Source organism: Prinia subflava, chromosome 18, assembly GCF_021018805.1.
Source record: "Prinia subflava isolate CZ2003 ecotype Zambia chromosome 18, Cam_Psub_1.2, whole genome shotgun sequence".
Lineage (NCBI taxonomy): Eukaryota > Metazoa > Chordata > Aves > Passeriformes > Cisticolidae > Prinia > Prinia subflava.
This window is the reverse complement of record NC_086264.1, coordinates 10534584-10549403: the sequence shown is the minus strand read 5'-3', so window position 1 is coordinate 10549403 and position 14820 is coordinate 10534584. Positions and strand designations below refer to the sequence as shown.

General features: G+C 43.8%; 1 protein-coding gene across 1 annotated transcript in view; it reads left to right on the top strand.

Moving 5' to 3' along the window:
- Positions 1 to 9646: 9646 nt before the first annotated feature.
- The window catches only part of RNF150 (ring finger protein 150), an 88367-nt gene continuing 83193 nt past the window's right edge, over positions 9647 to 14820 (top strand). Inside the window, exon 1 of the mRNA XM_063414946.1 lies at positions 9647 to 11058. Within this exon, the coding sequence (XP_063271016.1) occupies positions 10596 to 11058 (463 nt within the window). The 5' untranslated portion in view covers positions 9647 to 10595. The remainder of the gene's footprint in view (positions 11059 to 14820) is intronic.

The following is a 14820-nucleotide window of genomic DNA, read 5'->3' as shown; positions in this document are numbered from 1 at the left end:
AAGGAAGAGCTGGTGGATGAATATAAAAAAAGGAAGAAAAAGGGCCAAGATAGGAGGGTGATCTCATTTTAACAGTACTCTGAATTGCCCTAAAACTGGCAAGTGCCAGGACAAGATAAAAGGAGGCTGATGAGATGGGCAAAGGAAACTACATCAGATGGGTTCCTAGATAAGACTTCTACTGTTCAAGTGTGGTTAAGAAAGTCTGTCATTGTCTAGAGATTATGTGAAAAGAAATAGCAAGTTTTAGAAGTAATCAGGGTAGGAGAATCTTTGGAGTATAAAACAGTTTCCAAACTTTTCTACCGCCTTATTACAGTGAGACAGTCTTGGATCAGGCAACAATAGAAAAGAAGCACTTTTGTAATGTTTCAACTGTTTATTTAAGTTGAGAACAGGACAAGGGACAGGATTGATCGTTGAAGGTTAAAAGATCCCTTAAGGAAAGATTTTAGCTGTGATTTTTACTATCTCTTCTCTTGGATGGATAAGTAGCTGTTTCTCCTAGCAAGATAAATGTCCCAAATAATATCCCCTTCCTTGATCCCTGTGTTAAAGTTGAACTATGAGCATGTGGAAATGTTCAAGAAAGAAATCTAAGGTGAGAAAAGATGTATTAAAGGTACATATTTTTTAAAACGGCTTTGAATTTTTACAGAAACTCTTTTTTAAGGAGAAAAAGGAAAACAGTCTCAGTTGTGTCAGTTTTGTGTTCAGTTCTGTAACTCCTGAAAATACTGGGTAAATCCAGTACACTTGTGAAGACAATTTTTCTCCTAGACTGCAGGGAAAGGGTTCTCATGGAGCAAAGATGACCTCTTGTGGTTTGTTCTCTGGTAGAGATTCAGGCTTGGCCCCTGTCTAAAAGAGTCTGGATATTTATTAAATGAGGGAGAGTCACAGCATACATCAGTTTTTCCCATAGCAATCCTTTATTTAGGTGGGGAGTATGGACATACTGTCAGAGAGGGTGATTTTGCCCCTTTGCTGGAACTTCACTCATGTTGAGGTTCATGTTCCAAGCTGAAATGTTTGGGTTTTTTAAAATAATCCATAGAAGTGCAACAAAAAACCAAATAAACTTGGTGTAATTAAAGCCTTCCAGGTAAATGTTCCTCTCAGTCTAAATGGGTACAGCCCAGAAGTTGTGGCACTGTGCTGGCAATACAGGAAAGTACCATGGGCCTGACATTTGATAAATATGGCAAAATATTTCTCTTAGGCCTCTTTAGACTATTTGGAAGCAAGAAGGCATTTGGGGAGAAAACTTCTTGTTGGCTTACATGTAGCAGGACAGGTAGCTGCCCCTAGTACTCTGTTTAGAATTGAAGTGTTCAAGGTAAAGAAACCAGAACAAGGCTGTGCTGTGCCTAGAGAAAAGAACATTAGTTTTTTTTTACTAAATACATGTTTTACGTGCATGTGTACTTCTTGTCAGCACAATACAGGCAGGGCAGCTTTGCTTCCTACTGAAATATTTTGCTAGTTTTTGTTGGTGTGGATAGCAGGAAGAAAGTGATTTATAGTGGAAGTAAGTTTTTCCTACGTCTATGAGTAGCTTAGAAGTCAACTAATGAATTTCTACAAACTTGCTGTGAAGATCAAAAATTAGTTTGTAAAGTTTGAGAGGCAAAATGAAATATAAACCTCCATATACATTCTTGAGGTGCAAACAAGTTGCAAAGGTACCTTTTATTCCTAATGTCTCATAAAACATGGAGCTAGGAATGATACCTGATATTAAAAACAGCGTTAACAATTTAAATGTTAATAACATCATTAGTGTTGTAGGAAATCAGAGTAGGTGATCATAATGGACTCTCTTACAGGAACCCTAATTAGTCTTTGCTATCTGTAGCAAAAACAAACAAATCCTTACTGACTCCAGAAAAGCCTTTTTCTTCTCCCAAGACGATGTTATAATGAATCATTACATTGACTTGTATGACAACAAAACTTTTAGTCTGTTTACAAAATGCAGCTTTTAGACAAGATATTGACTAAGGCATATGCCAAATAAAGGTGTAATGTAATAAAGGGATTTCAGCAATTAACTCTGTCAGACAAACAGCAACGTTACTGCAAACTGCTGTGCTCAATGCTTTATTTAAAAAAAAGGTCCACATCAAAGATTAGAACTAGAACTTGATGAGCAAACTTTTTCAAATGACTTTCTTTGCTAAAAGTGTACTGATAAATCATTCATCAGTTCTTCCCCTGCGTGGGCCGTTTCTCTGTCACTCCAGCATGGACCATTTCTCTGTCTCTGTAATCGTAGTGATAAACAGTTTATAAATGTATGAGGTAAGAGGACACAATGCAAAGGACAGGGCTGTCATCTAAACCCTAAATGCAATGTCTGAAGTATTTGGGTGATGAGTTCAGAACACTTTCTTTTGAAAATTAGCCTTACAGGAGGACAGAAATCTAAAGCACAAAGAGGATGAGAAGTGGTAATAGCCCAAAATTAAAAATCTGAGCTCTATCAATTTTTCAGTATACACCCTGCATACTTTTTCCTTTGACTCAGTTCAAAGTCTCCATAGGCTGTAGTTGGAGCTGCAGTCCAGGTAACAAATACCCTCCCACTTAATTTAAGGAAAATCCAAGGAAGGAAATAAGAAAATGAGACAGCAAAATCCTTGGCTCTCATTTTCTTCATGGGCTTGGCATCCCTAGGATTGAGTGCAATTTTCATTCAAAAATGGTGGTAAAAATACCATTTGAAGAGGAATTTTAATATCTACATATGAAAGTGCTTCCCTTGAGCAGCAGCACTGCTTCTAAGAACCTGTTCAGCCACAGCTTTGAGCAGCAAACAATCGTAAGGAGCATATGTGGGAACACCATAAAGGATGCTTAATGTGCCACAGCCTTTTGGCCATCACCTGCAGATACTGAAGCACAGAGCTTGTAAAACTCCCTGTGACAGCACCAGCTGATGTCTTCCAATAATGCTATTTATGCTATTTTTAGGGGAAGGGAAGGAAAGAAATATCCTGACAAGCTTTAAAGATAAATTTGGGTATAGACAAAGGGATTTCCTGGATCATCTAGTCCAAACCTTGCTATTGCGTGCCATCATTTAATAATTCCTTCACATCAGTTAATCATGTCTTCTTTAATTCCAGTTAGGTAGTGAAAATTTCACTGCTCTGTAAATTAACAGCTTTCCTCTTTTTGTTTTCTTTTGTATTCATTTATATATGATAAACTTGCAGTCTTTTTCTTCAGGGCGGAATCCCAAATTGCTGTTTTCCTTCCACTGCATTTAGCTTTCCTGATATACCAACAGAGACCATCAAATCCTGTTGGTTTTCCCCTTGTTGCCAAGCTTTTAACTTTCTCATAAATAATTCTTTACTCCCTCAGTCTCCTGGATGCCCTTTTCTGCATCTGCTACAAGGGCAGCTCCAGGTGGGTTTTCTTGAGGCCTCACAAGAAAAGATTTGTGTGCCCCCATCACTGCTGATCTTGTCTGTTTATGCATTTTAAAGGAGGAGGGGGTGTTAATGGGATCTTTGTGACACTGGAGCCTTCATGAACCAGTATCCCAACCAAGGAGCTTCCAGTTAAGAGCAGAAATTTGTGTTTTCAGTCTGTAAATTCATGACCTGGCATGATGCACTATTGAATTTCATCCCATCTCTCTCGGTTGGATCAATAAGGTTTTCCTGTATTCCATACATGCCTTTCTCTGTATTGCCAATGGCACCTTATTTTGTGTTGTCAATTAATTTCCCATTTTGTTTCTATGCAGAGTGGTCATTTATGGTCCTGTTAATGGTGATCAATCCCACAAATCTCTCTTGGGAAATCTCTTTTAGTAACCTCACCCATCTGTTTTTAGGAGAACGTATTACTGTCTTCCATTTGGCCAAGCATCTGTGGCACTGTTTAAATCCTCTGTTTAAGGTCATCAGCAAGGTGTCCTAATACAGAATGCCCAATTAATTCAGGTATATGTTTCCTGTCTCTCAAGCAAGACCAGGAATCTCTGCATATGATTGAACTGCCCCAAAAAATCCTTCCCATTTTCCTGGATACATCTATTTTTCATTCATGCATTCAGAGGCTTGCTGGTGATTGTTTAAGGAGCAAGATGCAGGATGTCTGTTGAATAAATAACTTTGTCTGTGTGACTGCTGTCTGTTCTACAGCATATTCACTGATAGGCTTCAACTAAAACAGTGCAAAGCAGGATTCTGCCACTAATATGAAAACTGCAGTAAGGTTTATTATATATTGTCCACCATAGACAGGGGATTTTTTCTGCACAGAGACTCAACTCTGTGTTTCTCTTGGGCATTGGAGAATGGCAGGAAGCTGGCAATCTCTGCTTGCAAGATGTATCACTGTACCACAAAAGTTATGGGCCACCTAACAAGCGACTCCCTTTGCCCCCAGATCACATGAACTTCCAGCATGATCATCTCTAACCACACATTTCTCTGCAGGTTCTACTCATTATGCAGCCTTGATTAATACATTGCCAATTTGTCTGGGTTTTAAGAAAGAATCACTTTTATTGGTTACAGTTTTGTTTGGGTTCTTCACAATATTTCTCGTGGAAGGTGATTAAAACAGCAAAAGCTGACACCATTTTGGAGCTGTGTGTTAAGATATTCTGCCTCAGCAGGACTGTGCTTCACTCTTCAGCACCAGAGCAGTGAGCACAGATGCAGAAATACAAATTTGAGCTCCATTCCACAGTTGAGCTAAGTGCTGTCTCCAGCTGGTCAGGGTGACTCTTTAAGGGAAATGCTAATGACAGCAGTTCCTCATTTTCCCCTGTGGACTGTGGAAGATGTTAAGCTTAATAACAGAAGCTTGGGGGAGGTCCTGGTCAACTTTGATATTTTGGATTGTACATTCTCTGCCTTAGAGGGAGACGAGCAGCAAAGGAGCAGTTTGTTTCAGTTCAGTTCTCACATGAGGTGAGAACTGATAAGTTCCTGGTGTCCTGTAGGAGGAAACACCTGGCTGGGATGGCAGCAAGTGCCCCCTTGGCTGCCCTGCAGACCTGGGGCTGGGTTTGCCTGATCACTGTTTTTGTGAGACATTTAAATACCTCCCCTTATAGGAGAGCAAGGGAAATGACCTAATAACAGGAGAAAACGAACATTTTGATATTTTTACATTGCAAAGGAAAAGCCAATATTTTGACTAAGGGCTGAATGAGCCTCTAGATGAGATTAATGAGAAATGTGGAAAATGCTGGATGTTTAAGGGAGCTGAATGAACTATTACAAAGAGAAAGAAATTGCAGAAAGGTGACTGTTTATTTCAACATATTTTTAGGAAGCTATAAGACTATAAGGAAGAGGCAGAAAGGGGTTCCTCAGTAGCCATCCCCTGGGGTGTTGTACTTTACAAAAAAACCTCTAATGAAAGCAGACACTAAACAAATATGATGAAACACGGCGGGTTTTGCCTTTGGAACACAGGGAGCACTATCTCACTATGAAAACTTAATAGAGATCAAAGGAGCTAAGGCTGCTTTGAACTATTTTCATAGTTTTTAAATACCACTTTTGAAAATACCACTTTCCCTATAAATTCTATTGAACTTTTCCTATAGCTCCAGTGAACAGTTTATTTTGGCTGTAACACAGATCCTTTTTTGTCTGGGACTTTGCTCAGAAACTTTCTTTAGAGTGTCAAAGTATCCTCAAGACCATTTCAAATTTACCTCAGTAAATGGAACTACAGTGGCAACTGTAGCAATTCACAATATGTTACAGTAGAATGAAGCATGGCAGGATTCTGGAATAAAGTGACAGGTAATAGAGCTGTTAGCATATGAATGGGAAGATGGATGGAGTATTATCAATGTCACTTAGGACAAGAGAAGATGTATTGCTCAATTAACTCTCTAAATGAACTGACACAGTGGGGTTTGTAACTCAAAGTATTGGCAGCAAAGGGCTGAGGGGATGGGATTGCATTATCCTTGCCATGGTCTCCCAGGGTTAACAGCTCTGCTGCTCTTCTCCAGCCCTAGAAAAGGATCAAGTTCAGTCTCATAGCCAGGGAAGGCAAAAACTTCTTTTCCTGAGCAGAAAGATCATATTTCAGTCAGCTTTCCTGCTGTCCATCAGCATCAAGAAACCTTGAGGCTGCACTGGACCCCAAGTGTCTCCCAGTCACACGACTGTCCCCTAACCCCGTGGGGACAGTCACACCCAAGGCAGGGGGAACTGGCCAGAACCTCCTGAGAGGAGAGGGAACAGGGATTTCTCACCCACCCTGTGGTGTGTATTTTCCCTAAGTTTGCTTTTGCCTGTGCCCAGTGACTGACCCTTGGGACTATCTATACAATAAGACATCACGTTTGCGCACTCTGCATTGCTTCCCTCTAGTGATAACGGGAGCCAGTGCACCTAATACAGGCTTTTTCAATATCCTGCAATGCCACCTTCAGTATTCTTCTGGATAAAGGTTCCTAAATTCCAGGTAAATCCACACTTCAGCAGAATTTAGGCAGTATAGTATTTTAAAGTCTAATTTTTAAACCTTTTGCCATTTTACCTCTTGGCAATGAGTGTGCCAAGAAGTTCATAAAGAAGTCCACAAAACACGATGGGATTCTGTAACAGAGGGCTTCAGTAACCTGGTGGAGATTTCTCACCTTTTACTAAAGAAATTCCCTCTGTTTCCTTTGAGATCATTTGAGGTTTGGTACAGACACACAATGCAGCACAGTGTAAGCATGGCAATTACCTTTTAAACAAAAAAAGGGTATAAATGAATGAATTTTACCTCATGAAAGGGCAAAGAGTTATGGCATATGCCAGAGGTAGTAATGCAGTGAATTTCAATGTGTCCTTTGCTGTTGCCTAAATCCAGCTTCTGAGTTTCTATATATCAAGAATCTGGAGCTGGAGTTCCCCACATGCCACTTCTCTTCCACTTACTAACCCTATTTCACACACTCAAGTTTGAATATGATGGTCTTGTAGCTTTCTGCAAGGTATAGTTCAGATGGAATTATTATCACTTCAGAAACATGGAAAACAGAGAGGAGAATGTGTAATATGTTGTTAAAGTCACACATAACATTCAAAATCCAGAGATACACCCCTCATCCCAATGCTACTGATACTGTAAAATTATTTTCAGTAGCATATAAAAATAGAGATTGTGCTTTCCACTTTAATTTGGGCAATGAGGTTTGTGACAATGCCTTGTGTGCTTCTGTGGGTTTGGGATTTTTGGAGGTGAGAATGTAGGGTAGGGTAGGGTGGTGGCAAATGTCTTTCTGGCCTGAGAAGAAACATTTACAGCTGTTCTTGAGAGCATGGTGTTCTTGTGCCAGGACCAGAGCAGAGCTCTGGGGAAGATATTTCTGTGAACAGAAACAGCACGGGAAGAACCACCATCAGCTATGACACCACACTGGGTGAATTCAAGTCAGAGCATTGACCTAGTTAATTGTAGTTCAGCTTTCAGCAACAGAAGCAATCAAGCATTCTGTTGTCTTTATTCAGGAGTATTTTCAAGGTGAGAAGTGACCACTAGATTGTAAATGAATCGTGAAGAATTTCCCATCTTGCACTTGGAGCATGCTTTCAATCAGTGTTTGTTTGTTTAATCTGAATATAAGAGCAGATTCTTTCACTTCCCAGGACTGTCTCACTTCTGAATTTTCTCCAGTAGACAGGTAGTGTTAATCAGCTACTTTTGCTTTGAGCTGCACTGTCTAGTTTAAACTTTGGTTCCTGTTGTGTTTTGTCCTCTACCTTAAACACCCTATTAGTACCTGCTGTTATATCCCTGTGATGGTACTTACACAATGGAATCACATCACATCTTTTCTTGAAAAGCTGAATAGACTGTGCACCTGAGTTCTCCCTCTGAAGAGAAACTACTTCAAATTATTTTTAGGGTTCCTTTCTTAACCTTCTCAAGGGTCTCAATATATTTTTTTTAATGCGGATACCAAAACTGGACAGCTTTAAACATTTGTCTTACTGGTGTTTAAAGCAGAGCAAAAATCTACTTTTTCCTACTTGTTGCTCCTGTGAAAGATCCAGGGATTGCTGTATCCTCTTTAGGCCCCTTTTCCCTAGGAATATTGGACAATTCTTTGCCACTCCCTGTGTGCAGAGTAAACCACACACTGCTCCAGAGTCACCTGGAAATGTGTTTTTACATTAAGCTCTATTAAAACACATTCTGTTCCAACTACGTTCATCTTATCTGGCCCCTAATAGCTTACAGTGTAATGAGAATGTCATGGATCATTGAACAGCACACTTGTCAAAAACCTGTGGCTGTGTAACTTCACTAACCACACTGATAACTTCCTCACAAAAACATGAATCATATTTGCCTGGCAGGCCACTTCCCATAAAAACACTTTGCCCATACATTGGATTTTTTTCTCTCTTGTTTTTCTTCGAGTTGGTTAATGTCAGCCTAATCAGCCTGTAACTAACTGGTCACCATTATTAGTTTTTCTGGACCTTATCAGGAAATTGAACACTAAATGTTTCAAGATTTAATTGAAATAGTGTCAGAAAGAGAGTTACTCTCTCAGTCCTCCTGTCCATTCTTTTGGCATTTTATTGGTACATGTGCCATTTTTCTGGGTCTGCTGTTTTTCATATGTTCTTAAAAGATGCTTCTTGTCTTTTGAGCCCAAAATCAAGCAAATGTCCTCCCTTTCTTTCCAAATACAACCCTGAAGTATTTATTAATAATAGATATATATATATTTTAGCCTTCTCTTCTGATAATAGACCTTACACTTCTAAACATACAAATGGTTTATTACCCATAGCCCTCCAGGCATGGATTTTCCCCTTAGGGCTTTTGCTTCCCTGATGAAATCTCAACACTTTCTAATTAATGTTCATTGCCATCTACTTTTGCTTTTCAATGTTAGTTCTATGTGGTAATTTTTTCTTCTCATTTGCTGACTTTGCTTTTTCAAGGAAAGTTTTCCTCTTGCTTAGTAGTAGACTTGTTGGTAAATCCCCATATTTCCCTGTAAACTTCTCTTTTTTATTCCCCTATTCACCTTTTTCTCCCAAATGCACTTTTTTCAGCTTTAGGGAATTAACTTTTTCGAAGCAGCATGTGTGTGTGTAAAACATGGTTAAGGCCTGTTTGCTTGGATCATGGGCAGCTATGAACATAATCTGGAAAGAGGCAAATATTGACACGAGTGAGATATTTAGGCACTCACTGAATGAAAGGGAATGGTATTTCCAGCAGCAGATTTATAAATATAAATCTTGTGAGACATTCTTTTATTACTGAACATAATGATAGGAAAGTGCAATTTTGACCATCATTTGCACTAATATAGACAGACATAGACATTTGCACTAATATAGACAGAGTCCAGCTGTGTTTTGATCCTTTTGAAAGGTGTCAGTCACGGCCAAAATTCTTTTGGGGTGTTTGATACACTAAAAATCCCCAAGTCTGGGCTTTCACCGAGCCAAAATTAAACACATCGTTCAGCTGCCTCTAGAGAGCAGCTGCATCATTCTTTGAGGCTTTCTGTGCTCCTGTCGGTCACACCTGATTTTAGTAAAGGGCTTGTCCTTCCCATACCGGAAAGAACCGACAGAAATGTATTCGGTGTGTGTTTGAAAACCTCTGTACAAGCGACCACCCCTCTGAGCTGAGCGCCATGGTTACACTGTAATTTGGAAAATTTCTTAGCATCTCCTGCAGCAGTCGGGAAAAGTGGGAAAAGCAGAGCAAAACTGAAGTTGGAGCGGGGCTCGGGGGTGCCGGGCTGCGCTCCCGGGCGATGCCGGATCCCCGCACAGGCGGCCCCGGGCCCCGCTCCCGCCGGGTGGCGCCGCCGCGCCGCTCCCGCCGCTTCCCCCTCGGCCGGGAGCCCTTCAGCCGGGAACCCAGCCCGCCGGGAGCCCCTCGGCGGGGCCGGGCAGAGCTACCCCTCAGCTGAGAACCCAGCCCGCCAGGAAAACTCCTCTGCCAGGAACCCAGCCGGCCAGGGACCCTTCCGCCAGGAGCCCCTCCGCGGGGCCGAGCAGCGCAGCCCCTCAGCCGGGAACCCAGCCCGCCAGGAAAACCCCTCAGCCGGGCACCCAACCAGCCAGGAAAACCCCTCTGCCAGGAGCCCTTCCGCCAGGAACCCTTCCGCGGGGCCGGGCAGCGCAGCCCCTCTGCCCGGAACCCAACCCGCCAGGAGCCTGTCTGCCAGGATCCCCTCCACCGGGAACCCCCTCAGCCGGCAGCGCGCCCGTGGGGCCGCGGCCGAGCCCGCCGCGGGAGCTGCGCCGCCGTGTGCGCGTCTGGAGCTCCCCCCGCGCCGCCCCCTCCGCGCTTCCCCGGCCGCGCTGCCAGCGGCGGGGGAGGCAGCTGTGCGGGCAGGGCGAGGGAGGGGAGGAAGGGGCAGGAGGGAGGGGGGAAGGCGGAGACGGGGCCAGCCCGAGGAAATCAAACGGCCCCGACATGAATTAGGCAGCGGCTGCGGAGGGGAGGGCCCCCTCCCCCGCTCGCTGGCTGGCCCCGCACGGCGCCGGCGGGAGCAGCGCCGCCCCGCTCGGAGCGGCGGCTCGGGGCGCGCACGCACACACGGACCGGCGGCGGGAGGGCGGGGGGGCCGGCAGATGAAGATGGCAATGTCTGTGATCCAAGCGTGCCGCAGCCTGGCGCTCTCAACATGGCTGCTGTCCTTTTGTTTCGTGCATCTGCTGTGCCTGGACTTCACCGTGGCCGAGAAGGAGGAGTGGTACACGGCCTTCGTCAACATCACCTACGCCGACCCGGCGGCCGGCAGCGCCGAGCTCCGCAGCGAGAAGAGCGAGTGCGGGCGCTACGGCGAGCAGTCGCCCAAACAGGACGCCCGCGGGCAGGTGGTCTCCGCCTCGCCCGCCGACATCTACGCCTGCGACCCCGGCACCCGCTTCAACGCCCCGGCGCCGGGCAAGAGCTGGGTGGCCCTGATCCCGCGGGGAAACTGCACCTACAAGGACAAGATCCGCCACGCCGCCGCCCAGAACGCCTCCGCCGTCGTCATCTATAACATGGGCTCCAGCAACGCCAACGAGACCATCACCATGCCCCACGCAGGTGAGCCACGCCACCCAGGGGTGTGCTGAGGGGGCAGAGGGATGGAGCTCCTTTTCCAGCCCGCCCTGCCGTCCCGCATCCTCGGGGTGGGAGATACTGCGGGAAGGTGTCCTCGCACCTCCTGACAGGGAGCGGGATGGGCTGCGGGCGTCGCTGGGTGGTGGGTGCCCATCGTGGGGGCCATGGAGCTCCCCTCCATGCTACCATGGCCAAGGATGGATGTGCTGCTGGCAAATCCATAGCGGTGCCCGCCGGTGCTCCGGGGATGAAAAGTTTGGGACGTGTAAAGTTTGGGTCTGGTCAGAGGAGTGGGACGCTGATCCCACTGGTGGGGCACCGGTGTTTCTGAGGGTCCTGAGGGTCCTGTGGCAGGTGCGGTGTGGGGTGGAGCGCGATCGAGAGCTTCGGAAGAGGAGAAGTTGCAGTGTTGTGCTGCAGGCTTATCAGGAGGTGCAATAAAGTGGAGAACACGGTGTCCACAGTCCTGGCCGCGATAGTGTAAACGCTGCGAGATCGAGTAGGAGTGTCGAGTATCTGATTCGGTGAGAACGTGAGATATGTTGTCCAGGACTGGGATGAGGGGAGGGTTTCACTCTCCCAGGTGAATGTTCTGGTAGAGTTTGTGCTTACAGTGTCAGCACATGGGAGGTCGGGTCCCAACATGTGCTCATCAACTAGAACGCAGTCAAAATCCGGTCATTCAAAATAGCCTAAACCCTGGCTTATGCCCTCAACAAAATCCCCCCTTGTTCCTACACCAGCGCTTGATCTGAAATAATGTCTTAAAAACAGTTCACCAGATTTATATTTAGGGACAACGTTTTCTGCCAGGGGTCACTTGTCTTTTATACCAGCTGCCTATGCCATGGAGATAAAATGCCACCTATTGTGAAATCCCACTTTGGTTTCCATCCAGTAACTAATCGTGCCCAGCTGTTTCATGCCAGCTGAATCTTAGTGGAGTTGGGGTAAACAGAAACACAGAAATGCTGCAAAACAGGATGTTATTCTAATGACATGTTAAATTTCCACAGTAAACTAGCTAGCTTGGATGTGCTGAGAAACAATTTGTTGCCTAACCATAGTGCTAAAGTACTGCTGATGCAAAAGCAGCGATTTTGGAACCTCTTGTGTCCAGCCTGTTTCAGAGATTAACCATTTGTCTTGGAAAAATTAGTGTTTCTTTGGTAGGGTTGGTGGGAGATGGGGCTTTTTTAGTGTTTTCCTTTGGTTTTGTGAGACAAGCAACTCATAACCTCTTGAGCTTCCTGAAACTATGTTTTATAACCTGCCCATGGTTTAGCAGCTGTTCAGATTATACTTCTTGCTACTTTAAGTATCACAGATTATATACTAAGAAGTATAAAGCAGTAGGAGCTTGGCATACTTAGGCACCCTCAAAGTAAAGCTCAGGCTGTTTTAAAACTTAAGATGAAGCATAGTTTGTTCTTCTCTAGTAAGTCTCTCTATAACTGCCAACATGTTGGATTAATTAATGGTTTGCCTGTTTTTGAAGTATGCACTAAGCTGTTTTCCCACACAAATGGTGTTTTATTAAGAAATGGTGGGAGTAAAAAATGTGTCTAACCTTTTAAAATGTTAGAGCTTTGGTTTGGTTTAAAGTCTAAGATGAAGTGGGGAAGGAAACTTTCTAACCGAAAGTGGCCTCAGATTTAAAAAATATGAACATAGTATTAATTATCCTGGGAGCAGCTTCTTTTATGTCATATGATTGCATGGGATTTGTTGTGAGAATCCTTTCTGAGTACTGAATTGGTACCCAGCAGTGGGTTTGTACAGCACCAGAGGCTGAAATGAAAGGAAACTTTCAGAAATTAATCTGGACTTGTGAACGTGATCAGTGAGACTGAAGGACTTTGCTCATTGATTTGATGAAGTTGTCTTCGTTCTAAGGATTTTTGTTCAGCCAAGTTGAATAATGGTTGTTGGGCTTACCTTAGAGAAAGCCTATCCTCTGCACATGGTCAAAACTGAGGAGTTTTAGAGCACAAGTCTGATGGAACAGAAAAAGAAATAATTATTATATTATATATTATATTTAACAATCTAGCAGGGATTCAGAACTTTACTCTCCCTCTGGTACCGCTGTTACTCTGGGACAAAGTGAATGGTCAGGCTGTGTAAAATTGTGGCTGCAAGTTTCCAGCTTTGACATTTGCTTGTTCCCAGTCTAAATGATAGCACAAGATTCAAGGGAAAAATGAATCAGTTTCTTGGTTTCTGAGTTCAGCAGCATCTGCAGTGTTCTGCCCACGCGAAATCCTGGAGTGGGAAGAAGAAAATTCCATCCTGGAAAATACTTGGTGGTTGAGAGGGAAGGGTGAAATATGACCTAAAAAGCAATTTAAAAGAAATATGATGTTACTCCCTTTTTATTTTCTATTTTCCTCCCACAGATTTTTGTGAGGTTTCATAGAAGCTTAAACAAACTCTTCCTATGCAGAAACAGTATCCTGTTGCATAACTATGTGGCTTCTGCCCTTACTAAATAACTTTTACTCCTAAGAGTAATACTACTCCTAAGAGTTTTTTCCCTTACATTCTTCTCTTCTGTATGCTTTGCCTTTTCTGTTACTGTCACTTTACCTCTTTGTGCTGCCTTTTCTGCTCCTTTCACCCTTGTTCCTTCGTTTCTATTCCCTGCCTTAACCACGTTCCTTTGCCATTTCATAGTGCTTTGCCCTTGCCACTTTCTTCCCAAGGCACCCTTTCCCTTGCCAAAGAACTTACCTCATGGCTCTATGTTTAATTATATTTCCTGTTTTCTGCTAGAGTGCATGCCAATGACCCTTTGCTCATGTGGTGCCTGCTGATTTTGAAATCTATAGGCAGCTGTAGCAAGATACTGTGTGTGAAGTCAAAGGAGGGTTCATAGGCCTCCCTCCCACCACCCCCAAATGGAAAGCAGGGTAGCATTATATCAAAGCTTGTTGTGGAAATCCTAAAATACGACTCTCTAGGATTTATTTATAGAGCACACAGCACAAAGTGTGCAATCTGAACCAGTTCCGTCACCCTGTGGAAAGGCTTTGCTTTCAGGGAGCTTGCACTGAGGTCACTGCTTGCACTCCCAGAAGGATGAGGTAGAGTTATGACATCTGCATGGACAGGGAATGGGGAGCTCTGGGATTCTCCTGCTAGGATGTCCTTAGCTTGTAGATCATCTGCTACAGCCTGTGCTAATTGGCATTTTGTTTTTATTGGCTTGAAGGATGGCATAGGAGCAGTGAGTATGACTTTATTTGCTTTTTGACCAAGTAGACTCCAACCAGAGAAGGAAAAGAAGCATCTAGATTTTTTATTTCAGGTGCTTTGCATTTCTCCTAGACAAACTTTCCTAGCAGAAAAGTACTCTAATCATATAGAGGATGTTCTTTTTTTCTCCAGAACAATCCATGGGGTTGACTGGGGTTTCTCATTGAAGTTTTTTCTTACTCAGACCAAATTAGCCATTATCTAGGTTTGAAAAGGCCCCAGCCACTGTGTACATTGAATAACTTAGTATTAATTTGCAGTAGTCTTACTACCTGTTGTAGCACAGGTAGTGCTACAATGGTATCCTGTCTTTTTCTCTGAGCTCTGAATAGGAGCAGTGAGAGAGCTTCCAGAAGGTGATCCGAGGTGAGAAATTCCTTCTCTGCAGTTCATTTTTGAGGGGACCTACACGGGCCATTTCTAACTGGGGAACCTCTCAGGTGCTTGGGGCAAGGGAGGAATGTTAACCGTGACTGTACACGATTC